We start from the raw sequence: 22,443 nt of genomic DNA on the forward strand, positions 1-22,443 counted from the left end.
TCATTACTAGAGACCATATTTTGTGCCAGGGCGTACGGATATAAGGTTAGCTGTTCATAGACTATATTGGCGTGACGTCATATGTGACGCATGCCACAGCATCTTGTTTGTGCTGAAGTTGACATTCTATTCATGATTCAAAATTAGATCTCATTGACTGTTTACAATGCATTATAGTGGCTATTACACTTTTACTACGTCATAATACATCATAATCATCATCATCATCGGCTCGACAACTCATTGAGGGTCCTAGCCTTCCTCAGTATTTTATTCCAGCCGTCTCTACTTCTGGCTTGACTGTCCACATTCGTGCACCAATAAAGTTGGCATCTTCGTATACATTATCCTCCCATCTGCTCCTCGGTCTTCCTTTGGATCTGCTTCCTCCAGGATTGGATGTAAAGGCTCTTTTAGCGGGTCTAGTATCGTCCATTCTTACCAGGTGTCCAGCCCACTAATTTTAATAACTGTTATAATATCTGGCTCCTTAAACAGATCGTATATTTCTTTGTTATATCTAATTCTCCATTCATTATTTATTTTGACGGGTCCATAAATTGCTCTCAGAATTTTCCTCTCGAAGATACTAAGTCTTCTGGTGTCCTGTTTGTTCATAGTCCAAGTTTCCGAGGCATACGTCAACTCCGGCCTAATAAGCGTCTTATATATTCTTATTTTAGTTGAGATGGTTAAGAATTTCGATTTAATATGTTTCAGTAATCCAAAGTAACACTTATTTGTTATAGATATTCTTCTCTTAATTTCAAGACTGGTGTCGTTGTCATTATTGATCATGGAGCCAAGATATATAAAATTTTTACATATTCAAATTTGTAATTTTCAATTGTGAGATAAGTTGGTGCTTTATTAATAATGATTACTTTGCGGCTGGAGATCATGTATTTAGTCTTGCTCTCATTAACTCTCAATCCCATTATCTTTGCTGCCTTTTCCAGGGAGATAAATGCCTCTTCTAGTGCTTTCTGTGATCTAGCAATAATATCTAGGTCATCTGCGAATGCCATAACTTGAACAGACTTATAATATATTGTGTTAACGTCATAATATTTTTGACTAATAAAACGGTACGAAAGGATGTCTTTCAACCAACCATGGCTGCTTATCGCACAATTTTATCGTGTCCCTAGCATTTCTTTAATTTTATCGCTTTCCTAGCATTTGTTTATTTTTTTTCTTTGTTTGCCAACATTTCAAACTGCAGTGGTCTGGACGTCAAAAAAACACACACACACACACAGAAAATTACAAACCACTCCAGTCGATGCACAGGAGTTTCAAATATGACTCGCATTGGCATTCAAGAACAAGAATTAATACAGATCACTGGTCATAGCTATGCATCTTCCCTGAATCTCTATTTACAATAAATGTAGAGCACCGTTCGGAAATCCTGAATAAGTTGAGGAATACACCTTGTACATCAACAAGTTCCACTTCTTTTACGCACACGTCTAATATAACATCGACTGAACCACCAACCACTAAAACATTCAAATTTGAAAATTGAGTAGCTTAATATCAAAGGCGGACATCTGACCTCAGATCGAAATTTAGATCATGTGGATTCTTTTACATTTTTTCATGATCTTTTCAGTTATGGTGAAATATATGCAAACTCTAACAGTACATCTATAAAAATAAATTGTGTTAAAATATTACAAAGAACACTGTGAAACAAAAAGTGGCTCTAGATCAAAACTATGGAGACAACAGATGTCCGTCTTTCATATTAAACTACTCAATTGTACTTTCAATAATTGTTCCTTTTAAAATTACTAATGTTTATTTTTTATTTCAACATCGTTAATTAAAACTTTTCTTGTTTATTTCATCATCCCTAATTAAAACTTTTGTAACACTTGTTTATAATAGGTAATGTTATAGCTTCTGCCATATGATATTATGGATAGTCACGTATCAGAGATTGTTTAATACTAAGATTTATTGAAAATCATCTGTCAAGTGGCGTTGATTACTGGGATCCGAATAATTGAAGTGGAATGCAACTGTTTTAATAAAAATGAAATTGAATCAACAAACCCTTCTTGACTATTAACCGTCTACAGAGATCGATGAAGATTCCATAGTTGGCACAAGTGATAACAAGAAAACAGCTAATCATAATACACTACTGCTATCTAGCATGCATCTAGCTATTTGTAATGTTGAGATTGTACAATAATACATTTGAAGACAATTGTATATTCGTAAGTCAATTAATATTTTATTGTATTGGAGTACTTTGTTACTTCTAATCTTTATATACTTTCTTCTAATCGTGTAATAGTCAATTAAATCCCACTCGAGTTTTGATTTTCTCTAGATAAATCAAAACCTGTAGTGAGATTACTGTTGATAAAAACTGATATTACGATTTAAATTATTTCATTTATTTCATTCATTTATTTTCACTGGCAGAGTTAAGATTATAAGAAAGGCCATGAGGTCTGGCTTTATTGTGAAATTTTCGTTTAACATTTTGTACATTTAACAATTCAAAGTTTTAATAATAATAATAAATACAAAATTTAAAATACTGATAATGTAAATTGTAAATAATTTTAATAATGACCCTCCCCTTGATAAATTTCTGCGTATGCCACTGGGCCTATCTATATTATTTTAGTAAGGGTTTAACGTTTTGAATAACGGCAATTAAATTTTGTGTTTCAGAAAAATGGCGCCGTTAATGAAGCGGAACACGGAGCCTGAGCCGGCACCGCCCGTGCCACAAGAACCAGCACATGTGCCGCCGCCCGAAGCTAACCCACCAGAAGTAACGGGGTCCGAGAGCCAGCAAGCAGAAGTAGCTGGTGCTCCAGGTGACGACAATTTCTATTTGTGTGTGTATAGGCCGCGCCACCGTTTTTGGCATGTGAAATAAGTAATGGGAACCTCCAGTGCGAGTGTCTTACCTTTGTGGGTGATAAAGCTGACAATTTGTGATTGGCAGATTGTTGATGTGACGTGTATTTAGGAGGAGGTACCGTTCTCAGCCGCAGTGGCAACAGAAACTCACTGACTGGACACTGTACTCAAGGACACATCGCAGGAAAGTAAGAGCGAGTATCTTACTTTTGCCGCAGTCTGGGCAGCAAGACTGGCAGATTGCTGTCGTGACATGTATAAAAAGTGGTACCATTCTTAGTTACACTATCAACAGATGCTCGCAGACTGTGCATTGTACTCAAGAACACGCGCCAGGAACGCTGGCATCAGCAATACATACGTGCGTGTTTGTAAACAGTGGGTGGATTAATCTCTATCAACATGTAAACCGTTCAGATTGGTCCATTAAGGGGAGTAAGTAGTGATGCCTGTAAGATTAAAGAATTTCAGTACGAAAGTTTAGTTCAATATTTCTACACTTTTAATGTTCAGAGTAGAATGAAAATTGACATGGTTATACAATAAATCATTCTGAATTCAGTTGTATAATTGGCAAATAATTAGTTTCTTATTCAAGTGCAAAAAGGGCCCTAACTGATAACCTGTTTTCCCATTTTGCTAAATTTATCTCAAGCTTAAGTTGCACTTTATTTGCTACAATCTTCACTCATATATCTTGTATTTTTTAAAGTTGTCAACTAATGTTTATTGTAAATTATAAAGCAAACTTTAGTTAAATATTTCACCCTTAGTAAACATAAAAAATATTAAACTTTGGTGAATATTTTTACGATTTTTTTCAATGCATATATATATTTTTTCCCTCGTGTTATGTGTGTGATATTCATAAACCCGTAGGTCTACTTTGTAGAACATAGGCTGCAGATAATGCTGTAAACATTTTAGATAAATTTAGAGATAAATTCTTGTTTGAAAAATATTAACGTACGGAAAACTACATTTAAAAAGGGATGTATTAATGCGCCGCCAAATTAAAAGAGGCCAATTAAAGAGATTATCTGCAGAGATACTTCCACAATATACAGTATTGTTTTAAAGAAAGCGTTTTTGTGCTTCTTTTTAAACACAAAATAAAAAATTGCATTTGTGACGCCTAATCACTCCCACACCTTTTAAGTTAAACTCTCAGGAGGTAGAGATTAGACGAGTGAGTAACCTTAAGGGCGGCTTTTCAGCCCCAGAAACAATGCAGATACGATATATCTCTACAATGTATGCATTACTAATAGGATGCGAAACATGAACTTTTCCTGTTTTAAACTAAAGCCTCTTTAGTTTAAAGCAGGAAAAGTTCATGTAGAAGTTAATGTAGAACTTCATTTTGCTGCCACCTCTTTTGTGTAGGAATAACTAACTTACTCTATGGGTCTAGGGGAGCACCAAGTGGCGAAAGTATAACTACGTCCAAAAGACATTTTCCGACCTTCTGAACGCGTCTAATTTAAACCAAATTAAATAATTAAACTTGCATTCATTTTATCTTCCAAAGAAAAAAAAGCATCTTCTGCGGACCTCTGGAGAAAGAACTAAGGAAGAGACTAGTGAAGTGTGTGGAGTGCAGCATTGTATGGGGCAGAAACATGGACATTACTACGAAATGAAGAGAAGCGAATAGAAGCATTTGAAATGTGGATATGGAGAAGGATGGAGCGTGTGAAGTGGACAGACAGAATAAGAAACGAAGCTGTATTGGAAAGAGTGGATGAAGAAAGAATGATGCTGAAACTGATCAGAAAGAGGAAAAGGAATTATCTGGCTCCCTTGAGAAGAAAATGCCTTCTGAAGGATGCACTGGAAGGAATAGTGAACGGAAGAAGAGTTGGGGCAGAAGAAGAAGTCTGATGATAGACGACATTAAGATATCGATAGCCCAGAACCAGACTGTTCCAAGTCCATTTTACTATTTTTTTTTCAGGAGAACTATTTTAAGCTCCTGACATTCAAAGCTTTATGAAACAATTTGGAATAGCTTCATAGCAATCTTCGATTCATATATGCAGACAAGAACTGGAACACAATGAAACACAGATTTCTATCTTATAAAAAGTTGGACTTAGAACAGTCTGGTTCTCAGCCATCGATATATGGATCATATGAGGAGACAAAGAGGAACACAGAAAAGAGGAAATACTGGAGAATGCTAAGTTTGCAGTGAAAGCCTGCCCTTGGGCAAAACACTATGAATGAATGAATGAATGAATGAATGATCTTCCAATAAAAATTTGTATTGGAGCCAACAGGAAGATTGAAGGAGAAAGTGTGATCCTGGTATATACCTGAAGAAAAACATAGTATATTTTACACAGTTGCTATCTATGACATAATATCAGTAAATACGGAGTTTTTGGTATGGAGAAGGTTTAGCAAATACATCTCGACTCACTCATTGGCGTGGTTAGATTAGCAGCACCGGAACTATTGGTCCGAATGAGTGTATCTTGTTTATTTTGCCTAGTAATTACAGATTTTGATTCCATCACAAGAGTAACCTAATTCGTTCGCTTTCCACATGCACTCAAATAGTTGTTGACTTACTTTGTAACTATGAAGTATCAAGTATGTATTATGAATAACATGTTTAAACATATAGCTATAAGTTATTACAGAGAGTTAATCTGTACGATTGCAGGAGTAAAGGCACATATTATATTTCTAATATAAATGATTGATTATCTCTGTGCAGAAATTTTCGCATCTACACCCGCTTCAACGGAGGGAGTAATCGGATCAACAATACCACCCAAAACAACGGGAGAGAAAATTGCTGAACAAATAATGGACACTGCTGAGGTCGTGGCCCATGACATGGGAATTCCAACAGCAGCCCTTATTGCCATAATTGTTGGTAATTATCTTCCATTTATTAATACTTAACTAATACCTTTAGTATAAGAAGCTAATAGGTTATATTAAATTATATATCTAGTAATGAAATAATTGTTAAGTCCCTGTTTATTGAGGGATATTTGTGGTGAAGAAAGTAGTAATAGGGTATCAACATTTTCCTGTACGACAGACATAGTCAACAGAAAGCTCGCACGGGAAGTTCAGTGCTCCACTGAAATTTCTACGAGCTGCGCAACAAAACAGATAGGAACAGGTTGTTCATTATTGACCTAGAAATGGACATAGCCTAACTGCGCAATATCCATCCCTTCCCAAATTCCCTCTACTACCTACGTAAACACTCTGAGATGTACCCCATCAACCTTTCTCTCAGCTAAATGTCTCTTTCACGTTTACTTAAAATCTATGAGTAATAAACCTACAAGATAAATTACATTAAGCAGCTTTTACTCATACTTCGAAGTACATAATATTATCTATAGTAATGTCACAAGAGTAACATTTACTAGGACTATTTCGTAAATAAAATAAAAATGTAAATAATATATCCATAAAATTCGCTCACAAAATGTTAATAATTTTATATTTATGAATATTTAACCTATTCAAACATTGTGAAGTCGAAATAGAAGAATTATTGTAATAAAGAAATTTAATGTTATTCAGTAATGCCAATTGAGAAAAGCGAAAAATAGTTTTAAAAATTGTAAATTACATGTACTGCGCTTTTTTCTTGTTATTATAACCGAAATATGTTTTAATTATCTTCTGAAATCATAATTTAATTTAAACATTTTATAATATAATTACAAATAACCTGATTAATACATTAATTAAACGAACAATTGAGGTGTATAGTTCCAAAAGTCGACATCTGTCATTTTTATGAAAAATGAGTTACGATCATTTCTTATATCTTTGGGTTGAAATGCATTGGAAAAACATATTTTCATCCTCCAAAACTCGATATTTCTAACATAAATCAAGCTTTAAAATATTGAGTTCTTTCCAAAACTCGACTTATTTTGTTTAGGTATTGTTCCTAAACTCGACATATGAAGTTTTTTTCCAAAGTCCGACACCGCTAGGTACGGACTGTCTAGTTTATGACTGGAAAACGGATATACAAACTATTTTCAAAAAACCAAATGGCTGATATTTCAAACTAAAATTCAGTAAAAGAATCAAGATAAAGAAATAAAAAATGAAGTTGTGATAAGTGGTGAACAAAATTATAGAAGTATTGTAAATTTATAGAAAGGAATTTTGAAACGGGGGAAAATGTGCTCTGCAATGGAGAAAATATCACATTTACTAATAGACACATGAATAATCGAAAAGGAAAAACTAGGTAATGTTAATAAATTACTTCAAAAAATGTTTTCGATAACTGAAGAGACATGGAAACCTTGGAAGATTACAATAATACCACGAGGATGAGCATGAAGAAAACGACTATCTGTGAAGCACAGTGAGAAAACGATTTGAGCATTTAAAATTTACACTTATAGAAGATTCAGTACAACATTCTGATGATATACTTAAATAAATGAGTATTATTTATTATATTCCGTGGAGTAAATAAAATTAATAGCTGTTTAGTATAAAATGTTGATTATTTATGAAAAATAATGCTATTAGAATTTTCAAAATCCGACATAAATTTTATTGTTAGTTTCAAAACCCGACATATATTTTATTGTTAGTTCCAAAATCCGACATTTGCAATATTTAGTTCCAAACCACGACATGTCCAAATTTAATAATCTAATAACTCTTACAATAATACATATTTTTAGTTTAAACATGTAATTTTATCCTTAGATTTGCTATTAAAGGGAACTATAAAAATTTCCTACGTATCTGAACACTGGAAATACTATAAATAGTTTTTTGTCTTTTTCTCTAAACTACTTAGAAATCAAATGGAACTATACACCTCAATTGTTATGAAGGAGTGACATTTTCTTTAGATACAATGGACATGGAATTAGAAGATGAAGATGTAGATGTGGAAGTAGGATTTCACACTTTATTTAGCACTTCATCGTTACATTACACACCACTCTGAGAATTATGAACTATGCAATATTTGTGAAGACAGCTAGCAATGCTTATTTATTCACACTATAGCGAGAAATATGTTGCTACACAGTGGAGCCATCTCTGTATAGATAATTAAAACACGGATTTTATTACTCCATACGAAAGGCAGATTGATCAAAGACCTTGTAGAGAGAAGAATTTGATTAAATCATCAGCCCTCCAGTGAAGGTAACCATAATTATTCTGAATAGAGAGCAGTTATGTTTTTTAAGTAGATTAATTTTTAAAAAGTACTAAATTTTGGATTTGGGGCGCGCTTGATGCCAAAATGTCATATTGACATAATTATCTATCTTGAAAATATAAATGATATTGGATGATATGTAAAGAGTCCCAGGTAACTTGCCCCGACCGAGAATCGAACTCGAGCCACCTGGTTTCGCGGCCAGACGCGCTGTTACTTCACAAGTGTGGATTATTATTATTATTATTATTATTATTATTATTATTATTATTATTATTATTATTATTATTATTATTATTATTATTATTATTGGAGATACAATGCAAGGCATTGAAAACCACTTTGAAATCTGTTTACTTCACTTATATAATTAATAATTATTTTCCTGGTTAAACAGAATATTGTAAATCTTTAATCAAAATGGTAACTTATTTTGAGAGAATATTCAACATCACGAAACTACAGTAGAACCTCTATTTTCCGTGGTAATGAAGGGGATGGACTGAACGGTTAATCGAAAAAATCGGATAATCCGTATCATAAAAGATTTTCATAAATTAAGTGCATAATACTTTTGCCTACAATTTTTTGATTTCCCTCATGGTCTTGTGCTTAACGTGCTTTGTAGTGCACTAAAAGTTCGATTGTCAACTACGGCTTCTGAAAACCAAGGGTAGTTGGTTGATTGTCTGTAGAAATACAAGAATAGTAGAAGACTCATGGTGGAGATTTACATACTTGTTATATCTTATCCTTTTTTTTTTTTTTTTTTTATTAAATCGCTTTCAGTTGTACTCGCGTACTTTGAAGCAACATTAACCACAGTTTCTCCTTTCTCAAACCTCTCAAATAGCCTATTTGTAATTTTTCGATAATTAACACAATACGTTTTCTTTCGACAGTTGTGGAAGACATTTTTGCATAGAAGTTACACATACGGCCACTCGAATAATAAAGATAAGGTCTGAATGGTACACGGGTTTGTGAAAGATCTTGGGGTAATTCTTTGAAAGTAGGTAGTGACTATTTTACAAGTAATTATTTCTGTTGCCGACAGCGAAGGATTCGTACTAACTACATATATACTGTGTAAGGTTAAAGGTACTTTTGGAAAACTACCTAGAAACATATTGTACAGTACTTCATAGTTCTTCTACAGCAAAAATAATAATAATAATAATAATAATAATAATAATAATAATAATAATAATAATAAAATAAAAAACCTACAAAAAAAAGTTGGATAATCCGACAATCGGTTAATAGGGTGACGGATAATCAGGGTTCTACTGTATTTGCAATGTGTGTTACAGGCGTATGCATATTGATACTCGGGATCTGCGGATGCTGTATCTGGCGCTGTTGTCGGAAGAAGCGAGGAAAGGATGGCAAGGGCAAAGGAAGAGCTCTTGATCTCAAAGGGGTTAGTTTGATTGGTCCAGCCTATAAAGAAAAGGTATGCTGTTAATTGATATTTTTATTTTCATCGAATTGAAAATGTTCACATTACTGATTTCCAATGGAAAGCTATTTGCGAACTAAAAATTCTACCATTGCGAACTTTCCTTTTATGCACAAAGACTCAAGGAAGTCTTCTGGATTGAAGGCTAAGTAGTTTCAAAAAGTGCATGAAATAATTTTATAGCTAATGAAAGATCTATTGCATGGTACCACTCATTCATTTTTTTCACAATTTCATAGAGCTTTGAAGAAAAAAATTGTAATTTACTGTGTGAACAGTTTTTGAAAATTTGCTACTTGATTCTGGGGTGTGCTGGAGCAATCTTTGTGAACCAGTTTGTTGTTGCAGATGCCTCACCAACTTGCTTGTAGTATGCACCAACTCTTAGTATTGCTATGAAAGCGTTTCATGCTGCTGACACTTTAGTCTTTCAATAATTAAAAATTTCGAATTTTCTTTTGGATATGGTTTATTTCATATTCATTTTTCAGAATATGAGAAGACTACAAGGCAATTGGAACAAATTAAAAATGTTAATGCATAACAAAATACGAATTGCATGCTGTCTGTTATGAAGCTTCTACATTTTTTTCCTCCAGAAATACTAAATACTAGTGTAATATTAAATTAAATTATACTAATTTATAGAATTCTTTGCCTATTCATCTAAGAAATATTTCGAAAAAAAAAATTCAGTATATTAGAGAAAGCTATAGCTACCGTGATAAATTTTATAGTTATACTTGCCACCAATTGTATTAGGCCTATAATAAAATCACAAGGGTAGTTTTCCTTCAGTAATGGTTGCCAAAAGACACAGCATACTAAACAAATAAAAATAAAAACAAACATTTGCGTTATCAGTATTTATGATTATTATTTTCAAATGGAAGCTTCCCTTGGGAAAGTACTTTTATTCAATAATTATTAGGAATCAGAATATAAAGAAATTTAGGTGTACAGGTGATTACGTAAAATCTGAACAGAATATTTCATTACGTCTATAGCAATAATTTCCAAAATTTTTAAAGGAATTCCAAAAGACTTAAAACATTCTTAAAAATATTACGAAATGTATTTAGTAGCAAACATTTCAATATTTAGAAACTCTTACAGATACAGAACTTTATATACTTTACTTTTCTTACTGAGAGAAACTACCCGCCATATTTTTAAACGGCAGACGGTAGAGGAATACATAAGTAATGCATAAAATTCATTGGGCTGCTAAACCGATCGCTTTAAAACTTTTGGTGTATGTTTCCCTCTGTATGAAAAATGAAGTATAGCCACTTTTGAAATCAAGACAAACAAACAAAAGATTCGAAAGGAATAGGTTATACTTTAAACATTTGTACACATTTCTGCTTAATAAGGACTAGTAAAAATCACAAATTCTGAACAAAAATAAAGCAGGAATATCAATTTTTAAGCTATGGGTTATTTTATATATGGTAACTATGCAATAAACAGATGATGAAATTGACTGTGGTTGCACATGCTGTATTACTCTTCTCGATTTCTAAACGTTAATCCATCTTATTATTTCATTGTAACATTTCCTTCACTTATTTGTTGTGATTCGCGTTATAGCATTTTTATATATAAAATAAAATGAAAGTATCAAACTTCATTCTTAACATAGTAAAAAGGTATTTATACCTTGATTTTGTCATACGATATTTCGGAGTACTGCTCTCTGTCGTTAAGGAGACCGCTGACGAAATGGTCGTACGACAAAAATCAAGGTAATATATTACCTTTTACGTTAATTATCTTACATTCCCTTTAAAGGAAGTGCAACAAAAAATCTGCTGGTTACCTTTAGAAATATTCTATAAATTTATTTATTATATACAATATGTTCTGTTTATCTTATGATTAGTTTAAAACAAATATAACAGAGTATATTGTTTGTTGTTCTCACAATACTTCGTAAATGTTCAACAATAATGGTAGTGTACTTTGATTTCATATAAAATTAAAGAATAAATTGAATGTAAATATATTTATGTAATTTAAATTCAGACAAGAATTTTGTAAAGTCATCACAGAAGAGAAAGATTGTAAAGGTTTGTTCTATTTGTCTCAACATATTTTTCATCACTTTTTTCTTCTACTCTTTCATCTCCTTTTTTATTACCCTACATTTTCTTCTCTTTTTTGTTATCTCCTTCCTCTTCATTCGCTACTTTCTCTCCCGATTACGAAAGAAGTTATAACCTTTAAAATGTCGAGTTTTTTTTTCAATAATATTCTTTATGTGTCAAATATATCCAAAGAAATTTGTTCTCATGAATTCATCTCTTCAAATATAAATTTATAATTTTGTTACTCTAGATATACTTACCCATAAAAAATTAAGAAAAACTAAATGACTCAAAATAAGAAAATAACTTAATTATCGCCAACCTATTTTATGTGCAGTATCTAAATACTTCTTTAATGTTATCTGTCAGCAATAAACGAACGAATGTGTAATTTCTTGGATTCTTATAAATTTGTAAACTAAGTAGTTAGACTTTAAGAAACCAGTAACTAGAATCAAAAACCAGTAACTAGAATCTAATATACGAGTACTAATAGATTATATGACTTAGTTGTTGAAATTATGAAATCTAAATACCTTTTATAATATAATAATATACATTTTTTGCTAATAATTGTAACATAAAACAATATAAATAAATAAAACTTTAGCTCACCCCGGAAAGAGAAGAACTCGTGCTCAGGGGCGAATTCCTGAATATAAATTTAGAAGTATATAATACAATTTATCTTATGTCTACTACACAATAAAAATATATAAATTTAAATTTATAGTTTTTTCATTATTTATAAAATCCATACATAACTTTTTAAATTCAATACTATAACTATAATAATTGATAAGATAATGATATTTAAATATAAATTTGTTATATATTCTTGTGCCCAAATGATTAAATACTGTAGTAGTATTGCATTTTGGTTCAAATAACCTTAAAGAATTCATATCTTTTGTTTCATAACTATGAGAATACAATTCAAAATTATTTCGGTTTTTATGTATGAATTTTATTAATACAATATAATAAATTTGTCTTATTGTAAGAACATTAAAACCTAAAAACAATTTTTGAGATGGAAAATCAATACGTTTATTTTATTTTATTTTATTTATTTTCTTTTGTAATAAATAAATTGGATAAAAAATTGGTTTTAAATAAGCTACCCCATCCTGTAATTCCATACATAATTACCGATTGAAATATAGTTAAGTATATTGTACGTAATAGACTTATTGAAAGTAATTCCTCAATAAAACAAAATAATATATTTTTACGTAATTTATTACAAAGGTAATAATTAATGTGTTTGTTCCATTTTAAATGATTGTCGATTGCCTAAATATTTAACTTCAGAGGACTCCTTAATAATAGGACAGTTCCATTATATAAGGCAACAATCAGAGTTATGTAATTAAACAATAGATATAGGAGATTTGTTACATTTTGCAGATAATGATTATGGTTTTATTTTCGTTGATAGAAAAATAATTTATGTCAAACCATTTTTATTAATCTAAGTCCATTATTTGAAGTATTATACGAGTATGTATCATACCAGGTTTTTCCACCAAAAAGTAAAACTGTATCATCTGCATAAGAATAATGAACACCATTGTATTGTTGTAAGTCAATTTTAATAAGTCATTAATATATATTAAAAATAAAATGGGACCAAGAACTGTGCCTTGGGGAACACCTGTATTAATAATTGCAGGTTCACTTGAATAATCGTCAATTTTCGTTATTTGAATTCTGTCGTTGAGATACGATTTTATTAAGTTTAAAGCATTACCTTTGATTCTTAATAAGTCTAATTTCTCAATATTAAGATATTATGTTTCACTGTATCAAATGATTTTCTTATGTCCAGGAAAATACCACTACATTTGTTACCTTGGGAATACCTCCACTACGATTTCAAAGAAACAGTTTGTTTCTTGCAAATATAGAACTTTTAGATGAAAATCATGCATAGCTTTCTCTGATAAGCGAAAAACAATTAATTGAAGCGGTTCCCTAATTGGTGGAGCAATACTGGTTACCAACATAATTACTTTCCAGCACACACCTAACTTTATATTATTAATACCAATCAAAATTAAAAGAACTTAAATTTCAACATGAAAATTTGAATTAAAATTATCTTTATTATTATATTTAGATTATTTAAGAGCATTTTTGAAGTCAGCTAACCTCTCTTTATATTCACTACTTCAATGCTTGGCATGTTTTCTAATTGAAAGTGTCCTTTGACCTTACTCACATAAATAGCATGCGAGTCATAGCTATGCTAAATTACTTCAAGCACTTTCAGTAATGTGAACTCAATGACAATAGGACAATAGTATACTGTAAAAACTGTTATTAAATTTAAAAATAACAAAATCTAGCTTATATAACATATGGGTGTACTATATATGCACAGATTTTAGGTTATTTTCCACATTTATTCGACGATTCTGAACCTTTATATTTTTATAGCTGTTCCATTTTAGTAACGTCTTTAATCTTTGGCCTCAGTGGCTTAGCTTTTTAATTCTGTGGTGTTAGTTTTTAACAACGAACGGAATATAGATAACAATATGAGTTCACATTAAAGAAAAATAAGCTACATATTCCTGTATTTTAGAAAGCAAGTAGTTACCACTATAATACATAGAAACAATTAACGGAAATGCTATTCAGAGGAAGTATGGAAGCTGCCCATGCATGTTGCTGCTATTATGACCATCATGTGAGACAAGCTGATCGAATTCATGGATCTTAGAAAATACTAGGTGGTAATGATACTTTTTAGCTTTGTTATAATTTTAAGTATCTTGAAGTTAAACAAATACCATTAAAATAGAGTTAGTGCACAATTTAATGATCATCCTTGCTGAAATTAGTTATTTAATATTTTATCTCTTTTTATTAAATGCTATGGCTCATAAATACAGTGCTTCTTTAATAGACTAAAATATAGTTGATGAGATCTAAAGATATTATTTTAAAGACAATGTTTCACAAGTATTATAGGTTTATCGAACTTCGAACTAAATTTCTTAGTCCAAAAAAGTTGTATCTTTAATCGATTAAATAATTATTTATATGAGGTATTGTATTCATTGACAGAGTATATAGATGTAGTTCAAAGTTATAAATTATACCAATAAAATTATAAATCTTTATCTTTATGCTCTACTACTGAAAATAATTATGCATCTTAATTTTGATCAAAATAAGACACTTTCAGAAGCTATCTTTTATACCTCTGTCTTATAATGCTTACACAGAAACTTAAGAACTGATAAAATTATTCCTTTTCATATTCATATTTGAATTGTTTTCATGTTTATGGTAAGTTACAACACCTACAATTTTCTGATCTTTTGTGAGGCATTCTGTAAGTGTTCTCGACCTTCGATTTTATTTTATTTTTATTTTATTGTAGTGGGTGTTAATATTAATAAAATATATTCCTGGTTAAAATGTATTTAAAAATTCGATTTCCTTTCAATATGAGTTTTTTAATAAATTAGTAATAAATTCGTTATAACGATGACCCAAATATTTTTGCAGTTACAGTTTTTTTCTTAGTGAATCTTATTTGCCTAATACTTTTTGTTTCTTTTAAGGGAACATATAATTGAAGAGGTAAATTCCGAACTGGCCTAAGTCCAAATGACAAGTTATGAGAAAGATGACAAAAACTGATAAAATAAAATTGACGCCCTTAGATCCTTTTGGAGACACTAAGTCAAAACTTAGGAGAGTCTGTTAAATAAACTTACACAGTTATATATAGGCTTGAAAAGGATAAATTAAGACTTGAATGAAGCAAGTTAAAATCTTAAAAAATGGACTTAGGACACTTTGTAATCCACCTCTTCAATTTTAAAGGATGATTAAAAAAAGGTAGCATTGTTCGAAACTAGAAAAAAAAATCCTATAAACATTGTCCGGAAACAAATATCTGTTGAGATATGGGCCGTTCTATATTGTGGCCTACGATACCCACCTGTCTGTTACGTAGACAGTACAGAAGGTGCTCTATGTGATTACCACGCATTATTACACATGCTTCAACCCTTCGTTTCAATGAATCACGAACTCTTGCGACCACATCTGGCTGTTGTCGGATTTTCTCACATGCATTGGATAAACGCTCCTGTAACGTTTGTAAGTTTTCGATGGGTGTGGCATACACCATTGTCTTTAAATATCTCCATAGCCAGAAATCCAAAGAATTTGATTCAGGTGATCGGGGAGGCCATGCTACTGGACCTCCTCGACCAAACCATCGTCCAGTAAACCTCAGGTTTAAATACTGTCGCACGAGGCGTAGAAAATGGGGTGGTGCTCGTCGTGTGCAAACAGAAAGACAGCCTACACCTCTGAATACTGTACGTACTTACTAACACAAATAAAAGGAAAAACTCCGTAGTATCCTGGACCTTTTTTTACTACTACATTCTCTGTTTACTTCTGTTGAAATGTGTTATCCACTCTCAAAACATGTACCATTGTTTTGTGTTTTTAAACAATGACGATCGTAGGCCAGATACAGCATGGCCCATATCTCAACAGATATTTGCTTTCGGACACATGTTTATAGGAACTTTGTTTCTAATTTCGACCTATACTACCTCCTGTAAAAACATTTTACACTTTTTAAACATTCTGTATAATGACAAAACTTGCATTTCATATCTGTGACCGAATAAAGGCAGTAATATAATTCTAAGCTAATAGTCATACGATTTTTGTAAAAGACAATATAAAAATAGAATAGCTTTAGAATTTTGTTCGTAATATCCTAACGTTCTTTGCAATGTTATACGGAATCATACATAAGAATCGACGAACACATTACAACAATACATCTGATTCAGAATTAAATATGGGGAAATTATACTCTTTTTTACGCCAATACGTCTTTCTTTGAGGTTACAAATAATGAGGAAATATAATACTAATTCTAGCCTTACTCAAGTCCAAGATGTCTCTGCAAGATGCTGCACATGGAAAAGTGCATGCGAGCAGCCATCTATCGAGTGTTATGTAACTTATTTTAAGTGAATAAGCGACCAGCATTATCTAATAAGCAACTAGCGTTATCTGCATATAACAATAAAAAAACAGTGTCCCTAATAGTATAAAATAACAATAAAATACAAAACAATAAAACAAAAACTAATTGAAGCAATCATCTGATTCTATGATCTGCAATTTTTATTTGTTATTTAATCGAACTACTAGTGCATGTATATTTTTGTATTCAGCGTTTAAGTTTTCCATAGCAATTGCGTGTTTGAAATATCTGTGCACAAAATGTTTTTTTTTTCTAATTCTCCTTTAAATGAACTTAAAAAGAAAGGCCTGAAATTGATATTGAATTCAGATACATGCAAGGTGTAAATAAAATGTGGGGAAATATTTTATAACATAATGTTCCACATCTAAATTATAAAAATTAAGGCCGAAAATGCTTTTGTGAATACGTAGATATTTCGGTAACACACAGAATTATCGGCAAGCAGATCAAAATAATATACGAGGACATTCTTTGTCAAATATTTTCATTGACATTCAAAATTTCTGTTCATCTGAAGAAAAAATATGTTACGAAATGTAGTGAAGCATGCGTAAAAAATTTAGTTATACGGACATCTAAAGCATGGATCTTTTATAATAACATTCGACATTTTTTTTTTTTTTTTTTTTTTTTTTTTTTTTTTTTTTTTGCTGAAGTCGATACATTAGACTACTACACACACGATAAACGTTGATGACAACCAAGGAAAAAAAAGCAAACCCTTTCTTTGTGCTAGTAGCGACTATTTCTGAGTCCCGTAAAAATGTGTTTGATTATACATAAAAAACTTCTAGCATGGAAATTGACTTTTCCTGACACACGTTTGTTTAATATGTATTCTTTATGTGTGACAAATAGATCACCAGTGTTTTGTAAAGCAGTCCTATTATTTGTATTATCAGCAAGCTGTACATAAACACGTTTCTTTGAAGATAAAGAGAAAAAGTACTTATATTGATGTACAGTAGAAGTATGATTTTCATTCATGAGCGTGGAATGAGACCTCTGCCATTGGTTCAATAGCAATTATATATCTCTCTCCTCTCCCCCTCCCTCCCTTCCTCTCGTTCTCTCTCTCTCTGGACAATGTTTACATCGCCTGTCAGACATTATGGAACGAAGTATCTATATCTATCTATGCCTATTTTATCTATCCATGTATCTATCTGTCTGTGTATCTGATTTTATTTATTTCTGTCTGTCTGCCTAAATTATCCACCCCACTACTACCCACTCACACACACCTGTCTGTCTAACTTCCTACCTCTGGTCTAGCTCTACTGTCTCTATCATTATTTCTGTTTCTGTCTGTTTGTCTGTCTGTCTGTCTCTCTCTCTCTCTCTCTCTCTCTCTCTTTCTCTCTCTCCCTTTTATTCTTTTTCGGAAGGGTTTTAATTATGTAAATTTTACTTTACCATTGATAAATGCCTCGTAAATTTATCTTGTTTCTAATTCCTCCCAATACTTTCTAAAATAAATACTATTTCTAAGCTATCTTTCTTTTTCTTCATTTTTTACATCAAGAATGAACACAAATTAAACAAATTCTTCATAAATGCGTCTGCATTTATTTACATTTTTAAAATGCGTTTCTATATTTGGCCAAAATATATTTTGACCAGGACTTGTATTTTGAACGTCATTTTTAGTAATTTTGTAGTGTTGTTAAAATACAGCATATAATTTTCTTGGAGTTGTAATTAATAAATCGTAGGTGTAACAGTAGTTACCTGATTTTTTAAAATAAACATTTAGCTAATATGACATTGGTTGCCCAGTAAATGTATTTTTAATTTTCAGAAAAATAAGGTATCTTAATATTTAGTTAAGATCTTTAAATTGTGGTATGTACAACTCTGTTAAAGAAGCAGTATTTACTGTAATGGATGAATGCATGCAAGGGCCATAGTATTCTTTAAAATGTAAAGATCATCATATTCATGTTATAACACGCGTGACTCAGGTTCAACCGGATATGGAGGAATTGACAGAGAATGCAGAAGATGGTGCTGACGAAGCCGAGAGCAAACAGAGCGAGGTCAAACTAGGACGACTTCAGTACAAGGTCAGTGGAATAGTTCATGGGTTTGCAGTCCTGTATCAAAATAAATGGAAACAAGTCTGGTAAGGTACTATAACGTGGGAATAAAGGATAACAAACAATTCCCAACTTATTTCAGAATAAATATAATTTAGTCAATATCTTCAACTCTTACATTATTCAAACTTCGGCGACCAAGCAACTATTTTATGCAGGATGTTTTACAAAATGTGTACGCAGTAATTCAGTTCAATAGGTAAAATTACTCCATTGTACCCCTCCTCCCCTTCTGTTGTCATAGCATGTTGGCAATGAAATATTTATAGTCGCGACGCTGTTATTCCCGGCGTGACTCCTCCTCTTTGCTTACGTCTTAGGAAGTAAAGGCTCTATAAAGTCTAGGTAGGTAGTATCGTTCGCCATTTTTGTTCTTTCGTTGCCGAGCTACCATACGAGGAATCTACTGGGTGTTCATTTCAAAGTGTGTCATGACGTCACTGTTGTGAGTCAGCGATTTGAAGCGAGTTTCAGCTTTTATGTCAGAGAAGTTGCCTATTAATCAAGGCGTTCAATCTGAACTTGAGAACGTGTACGGTATAACTTGAACGTCGTAGCAACAGATGGCGGTCTGTACGGTCTGTGTGCTACCATAACCTCTTTCGAACTGTGCTTTGCTCGGGCAAGTCGTACGTAGGCTATTTGTTATCATCGGTTGCGTACGGCAACATTCCACGACACAAATCAAATGCTCCGTGTCCATGTTGACCGTCCAAGTTAATGTCAACAAATACTGTACGTAAGTAATCGTCTTAACCCTCTCCCCATATCCCGACAGTAAGAAAAAAACTCACCTCAGTACGTGTTTCCAAACAATTCACATTCCTGCCACTACCGGCGTTACCGTACGTATCGGTAAGTTCTCTTATGAATCAACGCCGTACTTGCTAGGCAACTTCTCTAGCACACAGGTAATACGCCTCTGCGGAAGTGTAGGAAGATTGAATTCTCTAGGCTCATCGGCTAGCCATATGACGACATATAGCGAGCCATGACACATTTTGAACTGAACACCCAGTATTTGCCACACCGTTAAACATTATCATGTCGTAGCTTCTATGATAATAAATCAAACGCACTGTAATTCAGCAAATAATTGAGCGGAAAATAACGTCTTCGTGTGCTTTCTGCGAACGCCAACGAAAGAGCCAAAATGGCGGGCGATTATATTAAGTATTTATCGAGCCTTAAGATATGAATAACGTCTTCCTCAGCGAATCACAAGACGCACACGTTTAAATGTAGCCGACCTGCAACGCGATTGGCTGCCGGAAATTAGAGCGACGGGACTATAGCTAGCTACAACAACGTTGCAATGAAAACTGAAAGAAAAATAACCGTTAAAAATAACGTTAGACCCGCACTCATTGTTGCCTTGTCAAATAAACATAAGCGATAATTATTATAGTCTCATCGCTGTTATTTCCGGCAGCCAATCACGTTGCAGGTCGGCTACATTTAAAGTGTGCATCTTGTGATTCACTCCTGATGACGTTATGCACTTCATAAGGCTCGATGAATACTTAATATAATAGCCCGCCATTTTGGCTCTTTCGTTGGCGTTCGCAGAAAGCACAAGAGGACATTATTTGCCACTCAATTACAGTGCGTTTGATTTATTATCATAGGAGCTACGACATGATAATGTTTAACGGTGCGGAAAATAGATTTCTTGTCTGGTAGCTCGGCAACGAAAGAACAAAAATGGCGAACGATACTACGTACCTAGACTTTATAGAGCCTTCACTTCCTAAGGCGTAAGCAAAGAGGAGGAGTCACGCCGGGAATAACTGCATCGCGACTATAAAACGCTTACTGTTATACATTTTTGCACGGCAGCACTCATTGTTGCAAAGACAATATGAACTGACTGAAAGACAATAATATACTTTTGGTGAAGTCACTTTCATTGTAGCGGTTATAGAAATAAATTAAAATATACCTGTAGACAATTTTAATAACAAATTAATAATAGATAAATAATCAAATAAAGGCAAAAAAACATTTATTTTGTAAATTAGGCGTTTATATTTAAAAAGACAGAAAAGGGCAACATAAAACTGTGATCTTTCAATCACAAAGGTACAATTCGTACAGATTTACTTTCAAAATGAAGATAGATTTAACACATTTAAAAAAGCATTCTGCCAAAATTCCGGTCTCTGCAAATATCGAAAAGCATTGAAACAGGACAGCACAAAGGGTTATCTACGTTCAAGGGGCAGTGTATTTATATCAACGTGATCGTCGCTCATTCGGAGACAATAAGTTAATAAAAGGAACTGAAAACAATTATCTGTGTATAGTAGTTTAATTTTCAAAATACCACGTTATTCCGTTACAAATTATGGCAGTATATTTCTCGTTTGTAACGGGAACAACAGCGCTCGTCATTTCATCACAAAGTTAAGCTTCTCTGCTGCCGTAACTGTATCGGGCGGGTTCATAACTCTTGTGCCGGTATTTCAAATTTCAATCACTAGAAGGACATTCAAGTCAAACGCTTGTATTGTTACCGAGATGCTCCTCAATCTCAACCTCATTACGCCTTTGAATTCAGCAACCGTTTATACCAGTAAGCATGAAGGAACATCTGATTCAACAGCTCCCGGCGCAAAGAGGCCAACTGATATAATATATGGGTGTTGCAAAGAAACACATAGGCCTACATGGATTTTCAAAAGTATAATAGCAATTAAAATTGAATGAGGGAATTTTTGACAAAAAGCTGAGGCACGTCAAACCTTGTAAATAGAAAGAAATATTTTTATGAATACAAAATATTTTTCCACTATTGTTGTGTGAATTGTGACATCATCGAGAACATTTTTAAACGACTCCCTGTAACTTTTATCCATCTCAAAGGATTTATTTATTTATTTATTTATTTATTTATTTATTTATTTATTTATTTATTTATTTATTTATTTATTTATTTATTTATTTATTTATTTATTTATTTATTTATTTATTTATTTATTTATTTATTTATTTATTCATTTATTTATTCTTTCGTTCATTTATTCTTTCATTCATTCATTCATCCATTTATTTATTTATTCATTTATTTAACGAGCTGTATCAACTACGAGGTTATTTTGCGTCGATGGGATTGGTGATAGCGAGTTGAGGCCGAGGATTCGCCATAGATTACCTGACATTTGCCTTATGGTTGGGGAAAACCTCGGAAAAAACCCAACCAGGTAATCAGCCCAAGCGGGAATCGAACCCGAGCCCGAACGCAACTCCGGATCGGCAGGCAAGCGCCTTAACCGACTGAGCTACGTCGGTGGCCTATTTATTTTAGTGCAATACTTCATTTGTTTATGGTTTAATATCGCTACAATTTAATTGTCGATCATTTTTGTCAGTTCTTCTAATACGAAAGTAGTTTATATTGACGTAATCAACATAAAACAAGGTATTCTGTGTAGAAAATGAGAAAACCGAGATTCTGATGATGATGATGATGATGATGATGATGATGATGATGATGATGATGATGATGATGATGATGATGATGATGATAGGATTTTGATGAGAGTGGCGTAAGCATTATTAAAATTGTTTACAATTTAAATTATTGATATTTTAAATTTTGTGTAATTATTATTATTATTATTATTATTATTATTATTATTATTATTATTATTATCTGATTCTAACGAAGAGGAGGTAATCTT

The 22,443-nt window shown here is 32.4% G+C and overlaps 1 protein-coding gene across 4 annotated transcripts in view; it reads left to right on the forward strand.

The window, feature by feature from the left end:
• Positions 1 to 22,443, forward strand: part of Syt1 (Synaptotagmin 1) — a 531,278-nt gene that overhangs the window by 456,055 nt on the left and 52,780 nt on the right. For 3 of the 4 annotated variants that reach the window (XM_069830670.1, XM_069830673.1, XM_069830672.1), the window contains exons 5-8: positions 2,698 to 2,846; positions 5,618 to 5,779; positions 9,385 to 9,527; positions 18,626 to 18,727. In XM_069830670.1, coding sequence (XP_069686771.1) covers positions 2,702 to 2,846; positions 5,618 to 5,779; positions 9,385 to 9,527; positions 18,626 to 18,727 — 552 coding nt within the window. In that variant the 5' untranslated portion in view covers positions 2,698 to 2,701. The remainder of the gene's footprint in view (positions 1 to 2,697; positions 2,847 to 5,617; positions 5,780 to 9,384; positions 9,528 to 18,625; positions 18,728 to 22,443) is intronic. The other variant, XM_069830674.1, reaches the window with a different exon arrangement.

This window comes from Periplaneta americana, chromosome 7 (genome assembly GCF_040183065.1).
Source record: "Periplaneta americana isolate PAMFEO1 chromosome 7, P.americana_PAMFEO1_priV1, whole genome shotgun sequence".
NCBI classification, from domain to species: Eukaryota; Metazoa; Arthropoda; class Insecta; order Blattodea; family Blattidae; genus Periplaneta; species Periplaneta americana.